General features: G+C 43.5%; 1 protein-coding gene across 1 annotated transcript in view; it reads right to left on the bottom strand.

Moving 5' to 3' along the window:
* Window positions 1–746: 746 nt before the first annotated feature.
* The window catches only part of CDC73 (cell division cycle 73), an 80,210-nt gene continuing 53,717 nt past the window's right edge, over window positions 747–27,239 (bottom strand). Inside the window, exons 11-17 of the mRNA XM_045860007.1 lie at window positions 22,239–22,296; window positions 18,032–18,067; window positions 17,643–17,730; window positions 10,245–10,406; window positions 7,934–8,034; window positions 3,458–3,599; window positions 747–2,566 (exon numbers count right to left, since the gene is read on the bottom strand). Of these exons, the coding sequence (XP_045715963.1) occupies window positions 2,530–2,566; window positions 3,458–3,599; window positions 7,934–8,034; window positions 10,245–10,406; window positions 17,643–17,730; window positions 18,032–18,067; window positions 22,239–22,296 (624 nt within the window). The 3' untranslated portion in view covers window positions 747–2,529. The remainder of the gene's footprint in view (window positions 2,567–3,457; window positions 3,600–7,933; window positions 8,035–10,244; window positions 10,407–17,642; window positions 17,731–18,031; window positions 18,068–22,238; window positions 22,297–27,239) is intronic.

Below are 27,239 nucleotides of genomic sequence, written 5' to 3'. Positions count from 1 at the left end.
CAGGTCTCACCCCAGACAACTCAGATGGGAATCAGAACTCGGGAAACGGTCTTTTGCCCAGGCCCCCACGTGGCTCCGGCCTGCAGTCAGGGTGGACAGCTGCCGACGGAGACCTGGTGCTTCTCACCGCTCCCTGGCGCAGAGGAGTGTCCACGAGATAATGCAGTGGAGCTTTCTGCATCCACTGGGATAAGACAAGGGGCCTGGTCACAGTAACTTATGGGTAAGTCAAATTGATTCACGGGTACTTCATTTCCATTTAAGTGTCTTCGAATGCCTCTTTGTTCCCTGTAATTCTGTATTTTCAAACTCCCAGACCAAGTACAGAGTACTTTATGTTACGTTGAAAATACATCATTGATTCGTGTATATAAATATTTCCTGAATGCCTACTATGTGCAAGGCACTGTGATGGCTGCAGCTGTAGGACGTGGAGTCACGAACAGTGATTGGCTGTGAGTTGGTTTTTTGTTTAAGAATTAATGTCTATAAATTAATTACATAGACCTAAATAAGGGATTGAACTGCCAAAAACAGAGAGAGACAAAGAAAATAGGTACATGCTAAGGTCTGATTTTAAAATACAAGGCGTAGCATATTTGTACTTTTCCTAATGTTCCTTACAGTATTTCCAGAAGCCTCTGAATACATATAAGGCAAATTCAAGATAGAAAAATAAATCCTGTTTAAAGTAGATGTTCCCAATTTTAACCACACTCTGTTATCAAGTAAATTTCATACATGACATAAGTATAAATACTAAAAATCTTTATAGAAAGGTAGTTCATGTCCACTTGTAGTAGTCTTAACAAGTAATCTTACATTAAAATATTACAGATTCTAAACCTTGACTATTTCATCACTGAGAAAGTTTATACAATACATAATTTATTTTGAAAACAGATTTATATGCTGATATTCTAATGTGAAAAAAATTTTCTCTTATTTTCAAGAAGAGGGTGCAGAGAAGAAGGGGACAGAAATCTGTTCAAACCTTATAAACATTCTAAAATCTTATTTTAAATGCTGACTGCTTTTCTTCTGAAAACCTAGTGAATTCCACATGAATAAGCCTTTTTTTTCCATTCCCTATTATCAGCATGGACTTTCATGGTCAGTGAAAGAGTAAGTTAAGTGCTTCTCATTTTTATGATAGCATTAAATTTACAAATGGGGCTAGACAATGTCAGCTGAACATAAGAAAGAGTTAGATGTTTACCAAAAAAACCCATGTCAACCTAAGAGAAATCACTGGGGGGAGAAAACAGGGGGATGGAGGGAAGATATAAATGATCAGCAACAATTCTAATGGTAAAAACTGGAAGTCAAGTTTCCGAGTTGCTTTTAAGTGATAAAAGGTGAAATTAAGACTCAAGGAAAGGCTCATTCGTTGTACTATGGATGCAACACTGTCTGAAGTAGAGAAGTAGTAAAATATCTTAACAAGTTAAAATATAGGTTTTATATTTCATACGATATTGAATACACACATAAAAATACCAGTGTTTTTATCTTGTTTCTGTTCAGACACTTACTTAAGCAAATGTGTTCTTTGGTGCCTGGGAGAGTTTATCAGTACTCAGGGACAATGGAAGATAAGGACTGAGGTCCACCTGACTAGAAACAGAAGACTCAAATCCCATGCCCTGTAAGTTACCAATCAAAGGTGGATTTATGGGAAAAGATAAGGAAGTTAAAATCACATTGCAGTAGGACTCATACATTTCCTTCCCCCAAATCATACTCTGGCTCCCAAAATAAAAAGTACTATAGCCTACAAGGTTTTCAGTCTGTGTTTTGAGATGTTTCAAGTGGAAAGATGTCACAGATAGAAATATATCATTCTAAGTTTTAAAATCCCCAAAGTCAGTGAGAAGCATGTACATTCATTAAATGTATTCAATATAAGTAAAGAAGTCTTGAAAAGGCTGAACAGTTCAACCAAAGCTGAAGAATTGTTCTTGATTTTTCATTATTCCTTTTTAAATAAAGAATAAGTATAGATATAGCATACATACAGGCTGACATTTTGATTCATCCAAAATAGTCACATCCCTTTGCTTGGTTTTGCAAATTCCAGAAACTAAGATTTAATACCATTCATAACACAGCATTTTCAATAAAAGGAATTATAGAGCAATGAAAAATCAGAAGCAAGATGGCTTAGAGAGCCATATAACCTCTAAATATACACACATTTATAACCTGTATTTATTGTCTAAAGAAACACATTTTAAGTAATGCTAGTTTAACCAATGGAGAAAAAACTTCTATCAAAATATACAATTTCCATTACAGACTAGAAGGCTAATATTAAAAAAATAGTTGTAGGCCAAAAAGTTTGCGTATATGAATGACGGGCACCATCCCTTCGAAGCATAAAGCATCAAATGAGGTCTTTTGATCGATGTGACCTTCTTAATTGTAAGTTTTTGATAAATTCATAAAGCTTGACTCTCAGGCAGTCTTTAGACCAAGGTACATCCAATGCTTCTTAATCCATATTTGCAGAAGGGGAAATGATGTAATTCAGAATCTCAAGTGGGATTTATGCTTTACCATGTACCTGAAAAATAGTATTATAAGAAGTTATCATGATTATTGAGAATTTTAGGATTTTTAAAATATTACATGTAAAAATAAGTTGACTTTTTAAAACACTAAAACAGGACATTTTGTTTTCTTAAAAAAAAAAAAAAACCCCTGGAAACTTGCTACTATAACTTTTGGAAATACAAAGACTTCTGAAGTAAAGTAGAAGAAACATTCCTCTTATTAAAGTCTGTAATCTAAGAGCTTCTGGCTAGAATTATACATGTTCCCTTTTACTACATTTTCAATTCTAATCATTGGGTAACCTCAATCACCTGTGATTTTGAGGAAACCTGTAATATTCAGTGGGAGACTCAGACCAAGAAAGTTAGATTTTAATGGGTGCCTCAAAGAGAATAATAGACTCAGTGGTATTAACTGTGATTATTTTCCAATTACAAAACGGATACTCTTGTAAAGGACTTTAATAATGCTAAACTAGTAATTAAAACAAATTCGGAAACTAAATTCCTTTCATGAGCTACCCCCAACTCAAATCCAGAGTTACAGGCCTTGTGCTGGAAAAACCACAGGGATCCCTTAACCCAAGTTCTCGGGCGGAGAGAATGCAAGGCCCGGCCCGGTGCACAGCCAGACCACAGAAACCCAGACTAAAGTGCAGGTCTTCCGACTCAGACTTCAGTTGCCTTCTACCAAGCAAGAAGCCCTTCCTCCACCCGTTTCTGAAGTCACTGTAACAAAGACATTTGTTACTTATCTACTGTAGTTCAGCATCAAATTAGTGTTCAAAACAATGGAATGGTGAGAAATGGTTCACAACCTTAAGGAACATAAAATCCGACTGAAGAGACGGGAAAGTCAACATGATAAAGCAGAAGTAAGAGCATTCCGGAAGCAGAATTACCTGTCCAATGTTTCCCAAAACCGTAAGAAAACTGGTCTGTCCAAGTGACGTTTGTGATAGCTGAGTTCTAACACTGTTACATCCCATTTCTGAACGTTTGGATCGAGACGAACTTCATCATATTTGAGATGGAAGGCTTTTACTGCATGGGAGGAAATGTTTTTTTAATTCAAAGTGCAATCAAAATTATTAAAGTACTTTATGAAAAATGAAGACACACAATATAGACATTAGCACCCCACTTAACTTAAATAACTTTAAAATAACTTAAAACAAACTAAACCATAAAACTAGTTTCCTTCCACCAACCAAAGCTATTATTATAACCAAAATGAATTTTGAAACGGATGCTAGAAACTGTGGCATCCTCAGAAACATTCGATTCAACAAATATTTACTGAGGGTTATTTATACATGCCAGCCGCTGGGACTGAAATGAGAAGTGAGATAAAATGTGTATGGCCCAGTGAAAAATAAGAAAGCCAATTCAAACGCAGTATGATAAAGAAAGGGAGGGTATCACAGAGACACACGAGAGCCCCTTACCCAGACCCTGGATTCAGAAAAGGTTCGCACGGGCAGTGAGGTCTGATCTAAGCGCCCTAACGGTGAAGCGAGAAGGAGGCTAACGCAGAACGAGTGGCCCAGCCAGCAGCGACAGCCGCTCAAGAAGGCAGTTCACTCTCGGAACAGAAGAGGTTCAGCGGAACCGTGTGTGCACGGGGACCACGGCAGAGGCCTGGAGCGGCACCGGCTCACGGGCCACACCGAGGAGCCTGCACCGCGAGCTCGCAGATGCGAACAGGCGCCACCAGGTGTTCAGCAGAGAGCAAGGCCGTGACCCCGACGTCCAGAGGAGAGGCGGATGTGATCCATGGGGGAAGATGTGCGCGTACGCAGGGGCTGAGAACTAATGGGAACCGGCAAGAAATGATGAAAAGAGGAAAAGAAAGAAAGAAAAAAACCCAGAAGGCCTCTGGAGAAAGTTACCTAGATGTGGATAGTTTGGTGACTTAACGCCAGTGGAGTGTCATTTTACACATGCACATGACACGAAGACATTTAGCCTTTCTTTCCATTTTTTACTTTTGTTCTAATGTAAGATATGGCTCTTCTTCTCACCATTGTCATCTAGTATTAGGGCTTTTTTTTATTTTTTAAAGAGAAAATGATTAAGTTTGCTCATTTTTTGACAGCTACTTTACAGATTGCTTGTCCCATAATGCATGCCAGCTTACTGGCTTTTGGTGTTAAAAACCAATCAAGGTCCAATTCTTCATGGAAATCCCAAATGAATAATCATCTGTGCCCACAAAAAAACACAAACATTATTTCTAAATTATTTGCTTTTATAAATCAAAGTCTCTCATTGGACCCATTACTCATTTTGAATTCAATTTAATGAATTTAAACCAACTCATTACAGAGGTTTTACGTCATGATTTCAGAAAACCCATTTTTAAAATGCTTTTTATGGGTAGAAAATATTTTTTATTGTTTTTAAATTTTAAAAAATAACTCACATCTCAGTATTTCCTATTCTGCTTAACATGGTTCACTTTTCTAATTTTCTTAATATGATTGCTTTAAATCACTCTTAAAAATACATATTAGCCCTGGTTGGTGTAGCTCAGTGGATTGAGCGCGGCTGCAAACCAAAGTGTCGCAGGTTCGATTCCCAGTCAGGGCCCATGCCTGGGTTGCAGGCCATGACCCCCAGCAACCGCACATTGATGTTACTCTCTCTTTCTCCCTCCTGTCCCTCTCTAAAAATAAATAAATAAAATCTTAAAAAATACATATTATATTTTTTAAAATGATTTACCCAAAGCAACAAAGGCATACAGTCCCCCTTAATGATTTCAATGGATTTAGTTTATAGAATATTTGTTCTCCCAACAGAAGAGACAAATTTTTAAATTAAAGCTGAAATATCAGGGCCCAAAAGTGTAAGCTATAATGAACAAGGTTTCTCTCATCATATAAAATACTTCATTTGCACGAAGCAATTGTGGCAGGCAAGCTTACAGCACTAGGACATTACCACAAAATATCTTTCTTTTTTTAAAAAAAATATCTTTCTTATTCAAAAGAAGATTTAATAGGTTTAAACATCAGCAAGAAGTGAGGGAGAAACAAGCCTTTTTAGAAGCCAGTTATCGGTAACACAGTGAGCACCAAAGCAAACGGCTTCACACGGGCCAGAGCTGCTCACTTCCTGCAACCTGCATGAATCCTGTCAACATTTTTTTTTATGGGAACAAAAACACAAACAAAATTAAAACAGTGCTCTTAAATAACGTTTAGTAGATACAGTGATGTCAAATGATAGAGACACAAATAATACAAAAAATATTAAACGAAAATTCTTTTTAAATGGTAACTAGCACAAATTTGAAGAAATCATCACCTAAAAGTCTTGATCACAATGTATGCAGCCACCTCAAACACAGAATAAATAATACTTTAGAAAAGCGGTATCTAGTTACAAGGTCAAATTTCTCATAATTCTGAAAAGGTTTTATTTGGCAATTTTATGTAAGTCAATACACTTAGGATCTCTAAAACTTGGTGGCTTATGAAGAAAACGTCTTTTTCGCCGGGGCCCACCCAGACACTCCCAGGCACCCTGCCCCTTCCTGCATGCGTGCAGACAGAAGCTCAGAGAGCAAGCGGGATCAGCAAAGAGATCACTAAGAAGTACGAGGTAACATATCCCTAAGTTTCTGACCTAGGCAAATACATCATTTAAAGACTAACTGTGGAAAAGGCAGGTTGGGGCTGAGGGCGAGCACGGGACGCTCACCTGCCCCCGGGGCAGGCTGAGCCTGATGCACGATGGGACCTCCCAGCAGGCGCCGGGTCATGGGTCCTGAGCTGTGGGGCCCAGAACAGCAAGCCAGAGGCTCAGAGGACAGAGGTGGTGGAGGAAAGCCATCGGAACTCCTCAAGAGAGAGAATTTGTAATTAAAGGAGAGAAGAGAAGCAAGAGCATAAATATGTGGCTGGAAGCCAGAGGAAAAGTAGATAAGGAGTCTGAGAAAGCATAACAAGTCACAGGAAAGTAACATTTTAAAAAGGAGAAAATGTGGTGAAGAGAGTCAAATTCTGAGGAAGAGGTCAAAATTGTCTATACAATCGTTGGGTCACTGGGAGTTTGGTGGGAACAGTCTAGAGGAAGGCAAGAAAATGGGACCGCAGTGAATCGGGAGCTGGAGGGAAGAGCGAGAGTTGGCAGAGACCGTTCTTTCAAAAGCCTGGCAGTGAAAGCAGACAGGAAAGGGGCCAGAAGGAAGGCTGAGGTCAAGGGGAAGGGTCTGCTTCACTCCGTGCTTTCAGGACAGAAGGGGCAAGAGCACTTTCATTTTAAATGCTGGCAGAAAGGAGTAAAGAAGAAGGCTGAAGAAAAAGACTAATTCACGGAAGAAAATAATCACTAATAACTATTTTTAAAAAGTCTCTAAGCTCTTCCACCTAAATTTCAGAAATTACCAATCTGAACAAAACAATTAAAACATCATTATAGTCTTTAATGAAATTTAGAGAGCATTTATATCTTGAAGACATTCTAATCATAATTTTTACAATGCTATTCAACAAGACAAGTAGGTAAAACACGGTATTCACATTGACTGACATTTTACTTTTTAATAACATTCTCAGTGTCTCCTGATCTTTTAACTTTCATTTATTAACCATATGCATCACTCAAGTCCCAGAAATAACATACAAAGCAATGCTGACGTTAGAAGTAGCAGAGACCCTTACACGATTCGGTCTTCCGCGTGAGGGCGGTTTCTGGCCGGGAACAGTGCTGGGCCCCTGGCAAAACCAGAGGCTGCTGAAGCAGGCCGGCCTGCACAGCAGCACCGTCCACACTCCTAACAAAGTTGGCATTTTTAATAAACATTTGTTTCATGAGAATGTTTTTCATAAAGTAGTTCTATGCTACTAATTTAACTGGGTACTCAAATTCAAGTATAACTGAAATCTTCCTACTGGGAAAACACAAACAAAAAAACCCAGGCTAAATTTATCTACTTCTTATTCGGTAAAGGGTACAAGCCACACGAAACTCAGAGACCTGCCGAATGCTTCCTCTACACCACACTCTTCTGCGCTGACGAAACTAGAGCGCACAAGGTGGGTCAGGCTCCTCCCATCGGGGAACTTACAGTCAAGATATATGCTGGCCATCAATTTTGATTACAATGCATGGACATGAAATAGTATTAATGATTTTAAAGCAGCCTGAAAATTATTAATGCTGGGGAACAAGCAATAATTCACGTATACAGAAAATATTAACGTTCAAAAAAGGCTTTAAAGTATTTCACAGGTGAAAAATGACATTACATATGTTACTAGGAATCGTTTAATATGCATATCTCACATGCAGACACACAGGGGACTCTTCATCTTAAATAACGCAAGAGCACCCCTATGCTGAATTAGCAGTAAAAAACGGAATCTTACTTTTAGCAAATATGTCCACTGGCGAACCATCAGGCAACAGCCACGGCCAGCCTTTGAACTGCCACGCAGGCCCCTGCACGAACACGGCCACGACCCGGTCCCTGCAAACAGAAGGGGGTGAGCAGGGTGGAGCGAGAGCAGGCAAGCACGCGCTGTGACCCTCCAGGCGAGAGCCTCGTCCCCCTCCACGCAGCAGAGTGTCCCGCGCACACCTGCGAGGCACGGGGCACAGGACCACCACCGCCCGCTGCTCCGTCGTCATCCGAGTCCATGAACGACTGCTGTGCGTCCCGTGAGTGTTTCCCCCTCTAAATCTTTCCAACATGATTCATCCCACTCATGTCCTATGTGATATTTTAGCCTTTTTAAAGGGGGTTTTATTTATTTATTTTTAGAGAGGGGAAGGGAGGGAGAAAGAGAAGGAGAGAAACATCCATGTGTGGTTGCCTCTCAAGTGCCCCATAATGGGGACCTGGCCCACAACCCAGGCAGGTACCCCAACTGGGAATTGAACCAGAAACCCTTTGGTTCGCACACCAGCACTCAGTCCACTGAGCCACACCAACCAGGGCTCTCTGCAGCCTTTCATTTCTCCCCTTCTGTTGCAGTAACTATAGTAAGGGCCCACTTCTCCAATGCAGCAGGGAACAGTACCTGATATAGTCATTGAAAAAGCTGGTTTTAAAGGGCCATCATTCAGCCCTGCCTAGTGTGGATCAGTTGGTAGGAGCACTGTCTTGTAGACCAAAGATCTTGGGTTTGACACCTGGTCAGGGCACAGGTTGCAAATTCAATCTCCAGCCAGGGTACGTTTGAGAAGGCAACCAATTAATATCTATCTATCTCTCCACCCCCCCTTCCTGCCCCCACAATGAAAAAATGACCTCAGGTGAGGATTTAAAACAAAAAAGAAAAAGAGGAATTATTTTAAAATTCAAACAGATACTTTAATTAAAAATGCTATCTATAAATTATTGTAAGTCACCAATTTTATGAAGCTATAAGGCCTTATTTTTGACTTCTGATTATTTTAAAAGTAATCTGAGTTCAGAAACCACATAAACTTTAAGTTTTTCAATTGTTTTACAACTGTTTCACTCACCATACAGTCTTTAAGTTTTTCTTATAGCAACTTGTTTTTCTAACCATTTAATTTTGTTTTCCTAAAAAAAGATCCCACAAATCCCTTTCTAGGCCCTCGTATCTCATTAGTTTACAAAATACTTAATTAACTGGAGAAGTCGTAAGCATACTGGCATAAACAGCTTAAGCCTAGAACCAAAGAGGTGGGGACAAAAGCCCAGCGTGCCCGTTAGTAACCTTCCCCATGGCGCCTCCTCTGCGCCAGCGCGGGTCTCAGCAGCTCACACACGCTTAGGCCGAAACACTGAGCCCTCAACAACAGAGTCCCGGAGATGAGCCCGTCACCACTCCTTCCACAGAGGAGGAAGGAGGTGCGCAGGCACGCCAGAAAAAGGAGAAGGGGGGAGGGAGTCGAAGACAGCGAACCTCGCGCACTGGCTGTGCCACTCACTGCCCCTGGGTAAGGGTCGATAAATCACGAGAACAGCCACTTGGCATTAAGATGGAAACAGCTGTGACCTCTCCAGTCCCCCACTAGGGCCTGAGGACGCCCAGTGCTCCCAGGCTGCTGCCGCCGTGGCAGCATACTGCCAGCGGCTTGACTTCCTACGGTCCGAAGACCAACCGAGGCTACACGGGAGAATTCCGTCCAAGGTGCTGCGCTCTCTGAGTCCCAGAGACACGCTCTGGCACTGGTGGTTCCACTCCAGCTTCGATCAGTGACGGGGTTTGAGGTAACTTTCGTATCTGAGGTTATAAGGCTCTTTGTATTATACATCGCTCAGTATTTTATTATGGAACATTTTAATATAATAATAGTGCTAAACCAGGGTAATCACGTTATTCTTATTAAATTATTCCCTTGTAATAAATGCAACAATGCCTTTACTTATTGTGTCTTACCAGAAAACCTGAATTTCCCAAGTCTAAAATGTAGACCTCAAAACATTAGTCTGTCTGCAAGTGTTGCTCTAAAAGCTGATCCAGAACAAACAGACAAGTGGAAAGAATTTCTACTAAGTTTTCCAGAAGTCAGTGTTTCTTCTTACAAGTAAAATGAAGTTTCGCTATCCAAAACAGAGATTTCAGTAAGAATCACTGGACTGTATTACTGGTGACCACATCAGGCATTACCCTGGTTTCAAAACAGGCTCCGTTTACAACACACAGTAAATGCGCTCCCGGCTCGCGGCCCCAGACGCCCGAGCACGCGGAGAGGCCGCCGTACCAGTCCTGAGGCATGAGCTTCAGCGGCTGGTCCACCACGCGGTAGGGGACCGTGACGCTGAGGGCGGTGCCCCCGGGCTGCATCTGGTCCTTCCTCCTCTGGATCAGAGTCTCGTTCTCCCGCTGGCAGCCCTGCTTCTTCTTTTCGTCTGACGGGACGAATCTTTGACAAAACAGAGAGAAGGTCAAATGATGCAATGTGATAAACATGGAAAAATAAATCATACTTCGTGATTGTTTTTTAAATACTGAGGTTTAAACCCAAAACATTTCTTTCCAAATTAAACCTGCTCCGTGTGCACAGACCATAATGCTCGAGGAGTGCGGGTCTCCTCTCTGCACGTCGAACGGGGGCGCGCTCACTGCTGCCGTGCCAGGGTGGGCGTCTCTCGCACCGACGCACAATTCATACTCGCCAGCACTCGGCACGCCTCAAGGCAACACAGAAAAGCACACCGACCCTTGATTTCTCAAGTGCTACTCGAGGGAAATTTTCTGATAAACTGAAACGGCTTGAGAGGAAGGTGATGTGGCCGGCCAGGCTTCTCCCCGGCCAGGCGACTCAGCCAGCCCACGAACTTCACCAAACGCCCCCTTTCACAGGTAATGCTTCAGCAAAGTTAGAATTTCAGGGATGCTCTGCAAATTTTTAAGTAAGGAAATTAGATCAGCGTATGCCAATTGTCTGTTACAGTAAATATTGCTAGTAATTTAGCAAATGAGCAAATCTATGTAGTTCAATTATCTACTGTACCATCAACCTTATTCTCAAAAATAATTCAGCAATCTGCAGAGCTGTTGCCAGCTCTAGGTTTGTTAGTATTCACAAAGCATTTTAAGACAGTGTTTAAAGAAACATAAACACACACACACACTCTCCCCGCCCCCGCCCCCCCCACACACGGACTATTGGCATACTGTGTTAACTATGGTCCGCCCTCTCCAGTTAAACGGGGCAATGCAGTCACTGCACTGAGTATCACCCTGCTCTAAAGTTCAGGGAGACAAAGGAGGAAGGAGGAAGGAGGCAGGAGAATGTGCGCTGGGCAGAATCCTTTGAAAATATCCAATCCCACATACTGGATACATCGTGAAGTGGTACTAAAACTGTGTAACCCTGAGAGCTGTTAGCACAAGGTGACTGGTCACAGTGAACCTCACTTCCAAGCGGAGTGTTTTCACATCCATGGCACATCTGATAGAAAGCTGAGACTGCTCTGTCACTTAAGGATTTCTCCCAGATAGCATGAAAACTCATCTACAAGAAAGTATGAGAGTGAGGCTACTGCTCCGACAGGGATAAATATATGCTTCCCGAACACCGCGTTTACTTCCTTTCCGTGTATTTCTGCATACACCATAGCATCTCATGGAGCGCATATAAAATTTACAGAGTGACATTCACAGACGGGTAAGTGTTCATAAACGTGTACTCAGTCTAAGCTCCACTCCAACTGGGATCAAAAACATCTGCACTGGGCTGGAGGCTTCGCCGCGCACCTTGGAGGAAGCCTCCTGGCTCCCTCCCCGAAGAGGCGGCCGCTCCAGCCTGCCTTTCGTCACCCAGGACCCGTGCTGCCTGCTCCAGCAATGCACGCCAGAATTGCACAGGGCGTGCTCTTGGGGGTCTGGCTTCTGTCTCGGTTTGAGGTTTTCCAGATTCGCCCAGGCTCGGGCAGTGCTAGCTCACCCTTTTGAATGCTGGGGAGAATGCTACGGTAGGACGACGCCAGGGTTTGTTTACGCATTCCCCTGTGAGGGACGTTTGGACAGTCCCACAGCTGGGGTCGTAACAAATCACACTGCAATAAACACTCTGTGTGCGTCTTTTGGGGGACATATGCTCTCATGTCTTACATAAATCCCTACGCATGGAACTGCTGGATCATAGCATAGGTTTAACTTTACAATACACTGTCAGGAAGTTTTGCAAAGTAGGACAAAGTAGAAAGAACATTATAAAAGCACCTCTGAGGTAACCAGCAAGAAGAGGACTTGTGCCCCAGACAAGAAAGCGGGGGACCCAGAACACTGCAGAATTCTGTGCATGGAAGGCACTGGCAAACTAATTAGACTTCAACTTTGCTGTCTCTCTATTTCACAGATTCCTGGGACAGGAAACAGCCCGAATTCTACTCCAGGTAGGGCATCCCACAGAAGCTCCTCTCGTAAAGCCAGAACTCTTGGGATACGTTTGGTGTAATGGTAAACTAGATACAACCCCACCGACCACCCTTTTTCCTGCCCCTCACCACCAACTGTAGCCAATGCCATGGCAACTGCAAGGAAAACCAAATCTCAGAATTATAAACTGGACCTCATTTAGATTTGAGGCAAGATTTAACCTTGGCCACAGTGATTGGTTTAGAACAAGCCAGCCAGGCCAATGAGAATCAATCCTGCGGTTTTTGCTGGAATTCCTGGGAAACGGGCACTGTCTTGGTCAGTGATTGCCAACCTGACATTTCTGATAACCGCCTTTGTCCCTGAAGGGGAGACCCTGCCCAAATCCTGACTGCATCGGTTCAGGGCTGGGCCCAGCTGTGCCCAAAGCCTCACTCTTTCAGTTCTGTTGAACCAATAAATTACTTTTGACACAACTACTCTGAGTGAGTTTTTATCATTTACAACTAAAAGCATTCTAACAAATACAACCACAATTACAAAACCGAGATGGTAGATGGATATATATGATTTGAAGAAATATTCTGACATCCATTGATTCATCCATTTAGTGTTGCCAAGTATTGACAATCAGTTTGTCAAAGAACAAAATGCAAATGAACTTACAGCTAGGTAAGCTCTAGGCTTTATGTTACTGTAAGAACAAAACAAGCCCTGGCCAGTGTGGCTCAGGTGGCTGGAGCATCATCCCACAGGCGGCAAAGTTGTGGGTTCAATTCCTGGTTGGGGCGCACAGGAGAAGGCAACTAATGTTTCTCACATCAGTGTCTGTCCGTCTATCTGTTTCCCCTCACACCAAAGCAATGGGAACAATGTCCTTGGGTGAGGAAAATATATACATATATACATACATACAGGAAAAGTTTATGGATATTTCCCAGGTTTCCCTGTTTCCTAAATAAAAAAATGCAAGAAAATACTATCTGGAAGTTAACCTCAAAGTGCGAATTTAAAGTGGTGTTAAACTGGTTATGCTCCCAGATGTTCAGCACACACAAGTGCAAATCTTTTCTGGAGTACCCCCACCTACATTCTGTAAATCCAGAAATTTCAGGAAAAAAAATTCCAAGGACATGAGTAAATGAAAACAACGCAAAAACATTACATGAATTGCAAAAACCACAAGGAAATGAGGTGTCATGAATGAAACAGTCAAAAAGGTAACTGAAGGCTTCACTGATGCAACTGTCAGATCAAAGCTTGTAACAAAGCTTGCAAATATGTAAAGGGAAAATTACTTTAAAAGATCAAAAGGTTTGAAAACGAACTGAAAAGAACCACTGCAATCAAAAAATTAGATTATCTGAATTTAAAAATGCAACAGATAGGCTTAACATCAGATTAGGGCATGGCCTAAGAAACAGACAACTTTCTCACTGTTAAACTTAAGGAAAGTATCGAGAATGCACGTGACAGAGAGAGATGGGAAACAGAACCATGCAAAAGACAGTGAAAGATGAAATGACAGGTCTGAAGTTTATCTTACTTAAGTCCCAGAAAGAAAAGAGAGCAAAAAGGGGGGGGAGGGGAAAGAACAAAGAAGTAATATATAAAGCAGAGATTTACAACTAGTGCGCTGCTAGAACGTGTAAAACACGCAACACCTGACTGTCTGGTCCAGGGCACTGACCTCTTTTCCCTTAGACTGTCGAATGAAAAGGCGACAACAGCCACAACAGCAGCCGTCTGGTGTGAATGTCCTGTGTTGGACAATACATATATAGGTCACAGAATAGGGCTACATCGTATGGGTCACATAGTAAGGTTGCATCTGACTGGTTAATTCTTGGTACCAGAAATCCTTATATACAAGTCACAGGCACCTGACTTTTTTTAAAAAGTCACTTTGGTGGAGGTCATGGGCATGGACAACAGTGTGGTGACTGCAGGGCGGAGAAGGGTGTAAGGGGTGACTTAATGCCAAAAAAACCCACAACAAAATAGTAAAATAAAATAAAGTAAAAGTCACTTCGGAGAAAAAAAGAGTAGGTAATTACTATTATTTCCTTTCTGTAGATTAATCAAAATCATACCTATTTTTTGTCAAATCAGCAAAAAATATATTCTTTTGGTGTGCCGCAGAATTTTAGTAATTAGTCTGTGTGTGCCACGAGGTAGAAAAATCTGAAAATCACTGATCTAAAGAGATAAGAAGCAGAACTGATGAAAAAGGCCAATCCATAAATTTAATTCGAATGAACCCCAAAGTGGGATATATATGAAATCTCCATCTCGGTACAGAGATAAATTCAAGACACTGTATTGTGCCATGTATAATGCATACTTTTTGGTCCCCAGTTTTGAGGGAAAACTAAGGATGCACCTTCTGCACGGGCAGCACTGAGGTGCAAGTTCGCATTACGCGCAGCAAACTATGGTGCTCTTGTAAAATAACCAAGTCAAGAAGACCTCCTCCACGGGACGGGCTGTCACACCAACAGCCAACCCAACGTCACCAACAGCGGGAGACAGTGCAGTGTCTTCAATGTAATGAGCAAAAACGGGCGACTCCTGTCTCTTTTCCAAAGTGGCTGAGTCATTCTGCACTCTGCTGGAAACAGGAACGACTCCTGGTCCGGGGTCAACTCCAGCAACTGCTCGGCGTGCCACCTGCCCAGGAGGCCTTCAGCACTTCTATGGCCCAGAATCACGAGCATCCTCAGACCAGCTTATTCTGAATACTTACAGTCAGCCCCACTGAAACTCGCTCAAGGTCCTGTTTACAAACTGGGAAGGTGCTTTATAACGCTCCCATCACGTATCCTTACTTCACTGTTTAGGGTGGTAAAGGTTAGGGTGGATTTTATTTTGTTTTGTTTCTTTTACTTACTGCAGAGCTAGACAACTGAAGAATCCTCAGTTTTCCATGAAACCGAACAACATCTACGCCAACCCGAGCCATGGGTTACAGCCAGTGCTGTAATTGTGTGGAGGAGGTTTCAATTATGCATTAATTACACAGCAGAGCCTCCAGCTGACTCACACTGCAGGGGACGTGTCAGCTGCAATGAGGTGTTAAACAATGAAGGGAGTGTTTTAGACTTGGAAGAAAAATTAGGCACAGTCTGTCCTGAGAATGTGGTCTGTTGAACTGCGTGGCTTCTTTGTAGCAAGGTGAAGGGGAAAGACACTAAAATTTACTTTGTGATTTTCTCTGCACTATTTGTTTTCTTCTATTATGAAATATTTAAGTATTAGATGTGTAATATTAGAGGAGCAATGCAAAGATTTAGAGAATAAAAAATTAAAGAGAATTTTTTTAACTTTTCAAAAACTTATTATGAATTTTCTGCAACTACTCAGACATATTTATAAAAAGTACAGTTGTACATTACTAAAAATTATGATAACCGTAAGAACAAAGTTCACAAATCGTAAGTATTCCAGAGCTAGAAAAGATAGTAAAGATCCATAGACAGTGCAAAAAATCTACCACCAAGTATAATGACACTTCACAGGAACTAAAGTCAAGTCACAAGTGCAGATGAGACTGCCATATATCAAAAAAGGAGCTTAAAACCAGAGAGAAATGCACTAGATAAAGTCATAGCTAATACACACACACTTTGAATTTCAGGGATGAAAAGTCTACATTATTCTCTAATTTTCTCAATGTGGTCCGCCTCCTTTTCCCCTTCCGGAACATTTACTCAGTGCCCATTATCAGGCAAGAGCTGTCTCACACAACAGAGACGGAGATCACAACAGAAGAACAGGTCCTCCCCCTGAGGGCCTCCCCCGCAGCTGCAGGGCCGGGTGCGCAGCTGCAGGACACAGAGCCAGCCCCGGACCAGAGCCCGGACAGAGAGGCATCTCCCGCCCCACAGATGCAGTGGACAGAAAGTCTACTGAGTATAGTGGTTAGCAGGTGAAAAGGAGATACATGAATACTCAAATAAAAGCAACACTTTTTAAAAGTACCTAATGAAAACCATTTGTACATGGGTCTGACAGTTTCTTTTATCAAAAGTCTTTTAAGAGGTAGACAAAAATGACTATTTCTTATTTACCCTACTGTAGATTATTTGAGGAACCATGGATCACCAGAGGAATTACCTGAGTAATCCACATTGTCAGAACACTAAACTTCCCTATCAAAGCCTAACAGCCCTGGCCGGTGTGGCCACACCTGGGTTATGGGCCAGGTCGCCAGCTGGGGACATGCAAGAGGCAACCAATAGATGTGTCCCTCGCACAACCATGTTTCTCTCCCTCTCTTTCTCCCTCCCTTCCCCTCTCTCTAAAAATAAAAAAAAAATAGTCTTTTCTAAAAAACACCTAATAAAATATAATATTACAATACATAAAACCCTGCCCTGGCTGGTGTAGCTCAGTGGATTGAGCATGGGCCTGCAAGCCAAGTGGTTCCCGGTTTGATTCCCAGCCAGGGCACATGCCTGGGCCAGGTTCCAGTGGGGACGCATGGGAGGCAGCCACACATTGATGTTTCTCTCCCCCTTTTTCTCGTCCTTCCCTCCTTCTAAAAATAAGTAAAATATTAAAAAGTAATAAATAAAATCCCTTCTGTACCCCTGACACCTATCATTTTATTAACCAATGTCACCCCAACAAATTTAATTTTAAAAATTCCTTCTTTCCATACTGTTAATGGGAAAAAGTTTGTTGAAAATTTCATTCGAAGTTACTAAAGAAAAATCACTTACTACATGAATAAACTTGTACGTACTAGGTTAGAGAGATCTTTATTCCGCTATTTAAAAGTCACAGGCACATAAAATTCAATTTGATGTAACCCAAAATGAGCAGGTCTTGCAACCAACTTTGCTCCTCAGTTTCAATGGACCAGAAGTGATTTGGACCAGAATGGACCAGAAGCAGCTCGACTTGCTTTGTGGAGGCGAGGTGCTTCCTTCTCCTTCCTCAAGGACTGTCACTGGTATTCTTACGTTGAAAGACAGAGCGCTCACTCACGCTTTTTAGATATTGTCACTGAATGAATATATTTTCCTAGTTGCCACTAAAAATACTTAACAAGAATTTAAAATGTCAGACCATTCGAAGTACAGAATACTATCACTATTCTAACTAACAGTGGACGTAAAAGAATCCCCTCTATTTTGGAAGTTACATTTCAGAGTATCTGTAAAGCAGAAACTGAAATTTTGTTTTCCCCAAATAAGAAACACGGAAAGACACCAGCTAACTCCCCGCAGTGGCCCCCGCCCCGGGAGCCGCGAGGCGGCGCGGCACTCACTTCAGGTCCTGGAGGAGGTCCTTGGCGTTGAGCATGGTGATTAAGGAGGTGGTGGCTGCAGGGATGATGATGATGGGCGTGCGAGACCCTGTCAGACAGAATTTGAAAGGCGGCATGTATGTCATCGGTACTTTGAAAAGAAATTAATTACCTTCCCAGTCAAAAATTTATAAATTTATCATTTTCAATCCTTTGAGCTAAAAAACATCTTAGGTCAGCAGTGAAATTCAAAATACTCAATATTCCATGTGACCTACGCCCTGCTGGTCAGCACAGACACCGCGCACAAACACACGACGTGAGTGCACCGCAGCACTGGCCTGGTCTGGAGTCCAGCTTCCCCACCCTGACTTTTCAAAACACACTTAGAATCGCATGCACCACCTCACCTTTCTTCTGATTTGGGGGAGGTCTTGCTTGAGAAACTGTAAGAGAAAAAAATAAGAACCAAACTTTTGAGTGTTATAACAATCACATTCTTACTTTAAAGTTTAAAAATTATTTATATTTACATATAACTAGTTATAAAATTTTTAAATGTACTGCAATCATCTTAAATAATATTATTTCTCTCCTTCATAAAAACATTAAAATGGGTCTTGACCAGCATGGCTAAGTGGGCTGGGCATCGGCCCGAAAAGAGAAAAGTGGCTGGTTCAATTCCAGGTCGGGGCACATGTGTGGGCTGCAAGCCAGGTCCCCTGTTGGGGCACGTGCAAGAGGCAACCAATCGATGTTTCTCTCCCTCTCGTTCTCTCTCCTTTCCCCTCTCTCTAAAGATAGTAAATAAAATCTTTAAAAAGCAACACTGAAAGGGCTTAGCCGGTACCCAGCAATCTGCAGTCACAGGAGTAGCCCTGATGACCGAGGACCAACTGCGACACTGTGCTAACGCGCATGGAGCACACGGAGCACACGACACGGGGGGGGGGCAATGTGCCTCACCACGTTCCAGGGAAAAGGAGTTACAGGGAGCTCAGACCTAAATCATTACCTTCGCTTCTCTCTTTTTCAAAGTGTCTTCTGTTTTCTCATTAAAAGAGAGCACTATGGGCAATGAATCATATAGAGGTCTGTATTATCTGGAGTTTCCCCTATCGTTAAGAATTGTGAACATACGTTATTACAGCACAAGTATTCATACCTTTTATTTGTATGCAACAGACTTTATGACGCACAGAAAGATTTGCTGGCACATAAATGGTCATACGAGCCTAGTTCAAGATGAATGTATTTTAGGATAAAAAGGGCTATCTATCTATCTATCTATCCATACACACACACATTCAATTTTCTGTGTTTATCCATAAAAATCAAAATATACTAACTGCCTTCCATGTGCCATGTACTGTGCTTACATATTTTTTAGTCATAAAAAATTTAGATTTAGAATTCTAAACATCTGCTCTTAGAAAGATACCATTTTAAAGGGAAGCACACCATTTTTAGAATACTACTTTGTACTCCTATACAAACTCATTGTGATTAGATATTATCGAATTCAGTAGCATGATTGTCCCACATGCGTAAAAAGAGAAAGAGATACACACAAACACAAGTTTACACACACAGATATTTACGGCAGTGTTCTCATCTTTCTTATTGCTGAGAAAAAGCACTGAACCCCTCCAGGCATTTTTGGGAACAGCACTCACGGGTACATCTCATCAGCCGGACAGCGGCACCTGGGAGGAAGTCCAGGCTCAGTGAGTGTGTGCTATCTGCTGGAGGGGGAAAGGCATGGCAGCGTGGACAGATACCGGGACAGGCAGGAGACAGCAGGTGCTAGGAGAATGACTAAGAGAAAAACAAAAGGACGTCTCGGACTGAAATGCCACCAATGTGGTAAGAGAGCCACAACAGGCTCAGGGGGTTAGGAAAAGAGTCCTAAAATCAAGGCCAAGAAGACCAAGTGTAAGAACAAGACAAAATATAAAAGCTCTCAAAGTACAAGTAAAGTTTAGAGGGTCAGTAAAAAATAACCACAAAAGAATACACACAGGCTCCTGGAAAGGACCAAGGCAGGGGCTCGGTGAGGGGCATGCTGACGGGGCCGGTTCATGGGGGAGGGGTGGGAGGGGAGAGGAGAATGAGAGGAAGCCCTACGGCGTAAGAGTCTACACACAAACGATCTCAATTTGGGCCCCCGTTTTGCCACTTTCTAGGCAAATTACCCTGGCCAGTCTGACTGCTCAACCTCAGGTGTCCCCAGCCGTAACACCAAGGTAAGTTTCTACACCTGGACACTGTGCAAGGCTCTCCTGAACCGGGTATGGTGGGCGCTACCTGTCACAGCCCTGACCCCCTCCTCCACTAAATGCAGGGACTGATGATGCACAGGCTCAGAGGAAGCATTACCGTTGCTATGTTTGATTTCAAATATAATTACATTCTTCACTTAAGTATGTCTCAGAGGCCGTGTACAAGTCACTCTGCTACATCCTGTTATTACAGCGACAAACAAAAGAGAAACAGCCCCTGCGCCCGGAGACCCTCCAGTGCAGAAGTGGAGCCAGACCACCCACGGGCCACGGCACACAGACGCACGGACAGGTCTGAACAGGCAGTGCTGAGGGGCAGAGGAGTAACCCTGCAGGACGGTGTCCTTGCGAGAAGGCCCAGAAGCCCCTCGCAAAGGAAGAAAAGGCGCCAACTGCGGAGAACGAGGGGTCCAACGGCGAGACGGGAGGCGGGCCCGGCGGTGGGCGGAGGTGGGACGTGAGCAGATGCCGGCGCCCGGGGAGCCGCTTGGGCGACATTAAGTGCGTACACAAGCGCCACTGGAAGACGCAACTTTTAAGCCAGAAAGTGACACAACATTCACCTCACCTCTCCTGTGAGGGAAAGACAGGGTTCAGACAGGGACTCCGAGGAAACGGCAGGAAGGCGGAGGCTGCGCTGGGGCTGTTCCCGTGGGGCGAGGGCCAGCTCGGCACTGAAGGGAACGCGGCGCCACGGACTGTCGCCAGCACCCGTGGGCTGGACCAGACCAGACCGCACCCTCCATGTCCAGGTGCACCTTGTGGGGACGTGGAGTGATGTTTTACCATGCACTGATCTAGCCTGGACCGGTGCGGCTCAGGGGCTGGGCACTGTCCCGCAGGCCGGAAGGTCACAGGTTTGATTCCCGGTCAGGGCACAAGCCTGGGCTGTGGGCCAGGTCCCTGGTCAGGGGCATGTGAGAACCACCCGATCGATGTGTCTCTCCCTCTCTTTCGCCCTTCCACTCCCCTCTCTCTAAAAGTAAATAAAATCTTTAGAAAAGGAGACCCACGGATCTAGAGAAATAATGATGGCTGACACTTGAGTTGTGGTGGTGGAGACGAAGAGAAAACAGACGGATCTGGAATACAGAAGGTAAATCTGACAGAACTCATGACATTAGATGAGAGGCACAGCAAATCTGAAGGATGAAAAATAGCTCCTAAACTTCTGGCTTAGGAAACAGAGTTAAGGCTGGTGCCTTCTATCCATGCAGCAGGGAGTGGGAAGTAGACCTCTCGGGGGAGATGCCAGGGAACAAAGGTTCTACATCAGCTTTAAGACGCCTGTGGCACGTCCCAACGTTAGGCAGTCAGTGTAAGACACCAAGGCAGGAAGAGGCGCCTGAGCTGCAGACACGAGCGTGAGCGTCACCAGCACGTCAGCCCACGACCACGGAAGGAGGTGCTCCCACGGCACCTGTGTGACGCAGCGGACGCCTGAGCAGCACGCGCCATCTGTCTGAGACACAGAGGGCCGACTCTTCCTCGCGCTGACCGAAAGCAGGGCTCCCGCCAGAAGCTCTGCGAAGTGCAGGTGGCTCGTAGAACTGGGGCTGGAGGAGCCAGCTGTGCCCGTGCGTGTCAGAAAGGGGGGTGGTCCCTCGGGCTACAAGAGGCAGTGGCAGCGAGCCCAGGGCCCCGCCCACCAAGGCCAGTGCCGCCCCACCCACTGGGCCCCGTGGGCCTCAGCAGCCACTTTTCCCACCTTTGCGCAGTACAGTTTCTAGAACAGTGACTCCACAACCCTGTATGACAAATGGCACACACAGCTGAAACTCGAAGCAACAAAGTGGCGTTATCAGTCTATTAAAATTATGAAAGCTTGCCCTGGCTGGCGTAGCTCTGTGGATTGAGCTCGGGCTGCGAACCAAAGCGTCGCAGGTTCAATTCCCAGTCAGGGCACATGCCTGGGTTGCAGGCCATGACCCCCAGCAACCGCACATTGATGTTTCTCTCTCTCTCTCTTTTCCCTCTCTAAAAATAAATAAAATAAAAACCTTAAAAAATCAGTAAAAATTAATAAATCAATCTTTTAAAAAATTATGAAAGCTTTATGCTTTATGAAGAAAACATGTCCCATCAGGGGACTCAAACAAGGAATAAGTAAGGGGAGGTGCATGTAAACTTTTTTAAAACATTTTTATAAAATGTTAAAATCATTTTCTTAAAAATTTTCTTTACCTTTTCAAATATACCTATTGCCAGGTACACGTTCTTATGCTATTACTTTAGAAGTGTTTTAACGACAATCTTAATTCTTTCAAAGCGTCATAAACAACAACAGTTTTTCACTCTTCTGATCACTTAGGAAAAAGAAATTGTCTGTTTTCACCTGGTCTCGGTACTGGCTGTGCTGCAGGAGTCTGAGTCTTCCGGGCCGATGCACCCTCCTTTAAGAGAATGAAAAATGACACATGACATCAAAGTTTCTTTACATAATAAACACTTTCATTTAATTACTGCGAATACATTCCATACCTAGTTGTTTCTCAGTCACCCCAATGAACGTGCTATGGTCCTAAGAGTATAAAATAAAATAAATACCTTTTCCTTATTTTTTATGCTATTGGTCATGAGGTGGAAATAGAAACTTAAGTGGAAAATAAATTTAAAATTGTTACTATACAGTAGTTATTATAAGCATAATATTTCTCAAATATTCAATGATTTAATTGCTGACAATTTTAACATCTCAAATATGTCATTACCTGTTTTTAATCAAGTCAACCCTTTTTTCCCTTCAAACAGTTTCAAAATGAATAATTAATATATAACCTCACATTAGAAAGATGTAAACAAAGCCACAAACACTTCATATTAAATGCCTTTGAAATATTCAGGGAAAATAATCCCATTTACAAAGATGAGATCTGTCATATTTAAGAGTGGTTGAAGATATCTTAAAACTGAATAGCAAATCTCAACTGATCACTAAGCATGCAATGTGTACAAGAAAACATGCTGAGTGCTGAGTCTTGCCCATCATTTACTCAGGCGTTGATGCCTCTGAAAGACCTACGGCACCTGCCACAGCCCACGGGCCTGACTTCAGAATGGCGAGCTACGGCGAAGTGCAGAACGCAGTGAAGTACCACCTTCCCACCACGTGCGCTGCAGTTCAACTCCCAGGAAAATTCAGCGTGTGTCTGACCTTTACAGAATAGACCTGGCCGTCCAACTGTCTTAGGTTTGTGGGATTATAAAGAAGGCGTCCCGCTCACACACAAGTCCTGCAGAACGTGGAACCAGGTCTCGCTGTTTTTGACGGCTGTCCCACAGACTCCAGACTACCGTTCAGGGCCCCCTCAACGATCGACCTTCACCAGTTCTGTCCACCAAAAATGAACTCCCCCACAAATTTCTACAGCACCTCCTAGAGAGCAGCACTGCCCCCAGTGTCACCCCTCTAACCCAGAGTATCCCCTGAATGCAGCAAGTAACAGCTGAAAGAATCCTAGTTGATCTGTGCTCAGCAGCATCTCGGGGCTACCGAGGAACCAAGGTCAGCCCACGCATGCTAGCCAAGTATGTCCTACCTCACTCCTGATTTTACATGCTTCCATTCCCCCTTGGGGTCATGAACAGGGGTCTACCATTGGTTCTGAAAAAGACACTTAAATTTAGCCCTGCTCTGAAGTCAGAAAACTTCTCAGGCCTGTGGCGCAAGCTGGTGAGAAGCGAGGGAGAGAGACGGGCAGCCCGCACCGACACCTCACTCTGAGACTGCCAGTTCCAAGTCCGCTCACTCCCACTTCAGGAGTTCAAGGAAAAGTGAAACTGGTTTGTAAATCACCGACTGTCTTCAAAGAAAAATTCTAAAGCCTTAACAATTCCTCTTGAAAAGGGAAAAACTATTTACTAAATTTAAATAGTCAAAATTCACCATTTGTCCAAATCTCTTCATGTAATGAAAAAGATTTCATCTCATTTTAAGGCTAAACAGTCAAGAGATACAAATCCCAAGCAAAGTGCTGACCAATCACAATTAAACTAAAACTGGTCTCTAAGTAAATGTGGAACGGCACTTTCAGAGCAATGTGGGGGCAATTCCATCTGACCCAAAACATCAGCATCTGTTTCCTGCACTGGAAAAAAAAATGGGTGGTTCTTTGGGTGAACACTACCTGAAATACTGGCTTGGCCAAAAAGTCCAAATGGTTTTTCCCATAAAAGACTTGTTTTTCATTCTCACCAGTAACTTGACTGATTTGGATATTTTGTTGGCTCTCTCCCGAGTGGTATAACCTTGATTGTTCTCAAGTAATGTCTCGATTTGATCACTACCAACTTCAACTGGTCCACTGGGCCGTGTACCATCGTCCAGCAAGAGCTCTTCAACACGAATCTTCACAAACCGCTTTTGACACATTTGGTCAGTCATAGCACCTTCTCCATACTCTGCGCAATTTTTTTGTGTGTGTTTCAGTTGCATTTTACCTTTATTGAAATCATAAAGCATAATATGCCAAAAATGTGTATTTTCTTCCATCTTCAATATTAAAATAGCTATACAAAAATTCACCAAGTTTGTTGTTTTTTTAAATGCACACTGATATGACAGCTGTCACAATACAATCTAACAAAACTGTTTCAAATGAAGTTAAAGACAACTAAGCACTACTAGAGTCACCTTATAGAAAAAAATTAACAAGCTTTTTTTGGCCAACCCGATAAATGCATCTGGGGCCCATACTCATACTGAAGCACAAGCAGGAACGGAGACCAGCGTGGGAGAGACCAGACTCTGGCCTCCCTTCCCACTCGAGGACAAGCGCAGGTGTCCAGGGACTGAAAATCACTCGGCAGGGGCGCATGCTCTCCCCACACCCCCTTCTCCCTCACTCTTTTCACCAAGGACATTCAGTTGAATTTACCTAGATAACAGATAATACAAGTCCAGGAAATGGCTTATCTTTACTCTTAGATAATAAGCATGCCTATACCTGATTCATCACGTAATGATCACTTGAAAACTACTAACCACCGGAATAAAACAATTACTTCTGGGTCCAGGAGAAACCAGGAGCTGGGAGGCGTGGAAAGGAATACGGGAAACCTCACTTGAAGCTGACGGGAGGAGCCCTGAGGAGGGGCGCCCACACGCCACCACCCACAGCTGCGTGCTGCCACACCCCGAGCGCCTGCTTCCCCCCGAGGGGCTGGCACTCAGAGCCCCTCCCGCTCTCCCCTTTTCTCTGTAAACTCAGGTTCCTCTCCGATAGTCTCCAGACCTGCTTACGGTTTGTCACAGCTTTCACCTCCCAATTTGCAATTCCTCAGCCATTCCTAAATAAACTCGCATTCGCTGATAAAATAATTACTTTATTTTTAATGCTGACAGAGGCATTGCAAGCCTTGTCACTAAACTCTGACTCCTTGAGGGCTGCTCCAGACCGCCCAGGAAAATGCTAATGCCAACCCCAACAGCTCTGACTACTGCACACTTAGTAACGACGACCTTTACCCCATGAGTGACACATTATAGACTAAAATGTAGGCTTATGCCAGTAAAAATTACAACACAGTTATAACTATAAAGCTAAACAAACAGAAGAGGTGCCAGTCTGACAAAGAAACTCACTGCATTTACTGGGCAAGTTCACCCATACATTTCAGATGTTAAAGAAATTAGACTAAAGGGAGAACTTCTACAAGCCTGTCTGTCCTAAGATTTTTACAGATTCTCTTGGCTGGAAACATGCAGGTTGCTAGAAAAAGTTCCTTCTGCGAAAGGAACCTTTCTTTATTTCATGCCTGCTCTAGTTTTCTGTACTTTGTGAGAAGTTCTTAACCAGCTTAACTTGAACTTAAGAAATAGAATGCAGGTGTACCTAAAAGTTTAAAGTAAATTCTGATTAAGTACACAGGCCCCTTTTTATTAGTTTTCAGGACTCTGCTGTATAAACACTTGCCCCATAGCAAGCAGAAGTAATCAACAATCTGCGTGGAAGTCAGGGGCACCAGGCAATACTAAAAGTTCCCCACTAGCCAGCAAATGACCTATGGAGATCTCTTAATAACCAAGATCCAAAATAAATCCAGTGGGACATCAAAGAAGAATCCAATCAAACTGGCAAAAAGTAATTACTTCGCCCTTCCTGGAGAAAGGGCAGGAAATACGACTACAATACCTTTGGATCCCGCTCACTTCAATGAGCTGTGCCTAACACAGGTGCGGGCACACAGCAGCTGACCGACATGAACTTGTCGAGCAGATGAGGCAAGTGAAACGTAAACCCCCCACTGACACTTCCACAAATGACCTCTGGGTGTGCGGTCCCAGCAGGAGAAGATCCTATCACTCCCGGCAGTGCCATGGAGCATAATGGTTAGGAATAGAGTGTGAGGACTTAGCTGATCTTATTTTAATTCCCGGCTGGACTCCTCACCACAAATTAGCTCCTACTTGGGATAATTATTTTACAACTCTAAGCATGGCTCCCCATCTTCAAATGGGTATCACGATCATAAAACTATGATGAGCACGAAGGCCATGTCCGTCGCATCTCAGGTAGGCCAGCGTCCATCTGGACTCGGGGTCAGTGCTCAGTAATGGTCACTCTGCTGGCCACACAGTGCAGCCTGCACAAGGAACTGCTGATAAACACTGATCTGCTAAAATCGACATCCGCTTGTTTAAAACAAGTTGCTGTACATAGGCACTTAAGCATTGCTCTGCTACCTAAATCAAACACACGAACACAGGGAGCAGTAAGCACGCAGCAGGGTGGACAGAGGACTGAACGCTGGGACAACCTGGGTTTCCGCTTTCCCCTTCACTCAGGAGAGAACTGCGACCTCGGGACTCGAGGTCTGGGGTTCCCCATGTACAAAATGCCCAATGTTCCTTCTAAGATTTCCAGGGAAGTCACAGACATTCCTAAAAACAGTCCCAGAATTCCTAAACTACATTTCATCAGCTACACTAAAAATGTAATGGGCAAAAATTAAAAATATCAGATGGCTGGCACTGAATTCAAACAGTCAGTGTGAGCGGCCCGCTGGCTCTGGAAACCAAACCACTTCTGTCCAGTCGTCCACCTCCCGGGGCTGCAGCTGCGGCGGTGGTGCCCAGGCTCCGGGAAGACAGGCTGCGTGGCTTCCAGAATATTTAGAAGATGCTTCAAAGAAGATGAAAGTGGGCTTATGTTTTATAAAACCGGTTCACCCATGTTCAGGGGAAGGAGCCCTTTCTTGTTCAATGTGTGTCTATTGAAGCTGTCTGAAATGAATTTTCAAGGAAAACACCATTTTTGGTTCTTCAATCCGCCTGTTCAGTGGCATCTTCTCTGCTTGGCCACACCCCTGGACCCTCGCCCGCTGCACCTCCACT

Source organism: Phyllostomus hastatus, unplaced genomic scaffold (assembly GCF_019186645.2).
Source record: "Phyllostomus hastatus isolate PE091 unplaced genomic scaffold, TTU_PhHast_1.1 phas_contig_148, whole genome shotgun sequence".
Classification (NCBI taxonomy): Eukaryota; Metazoa; Chordata; class Mammalia; order Chiroptera; family Phyllostomidae; genus Phyllostomus; species Phyllostomus hastatus.
Note: the sequence above shows the minus strand (reverse complement) of the source record. Positions and strands in the feature narration are given on the sequence as shown.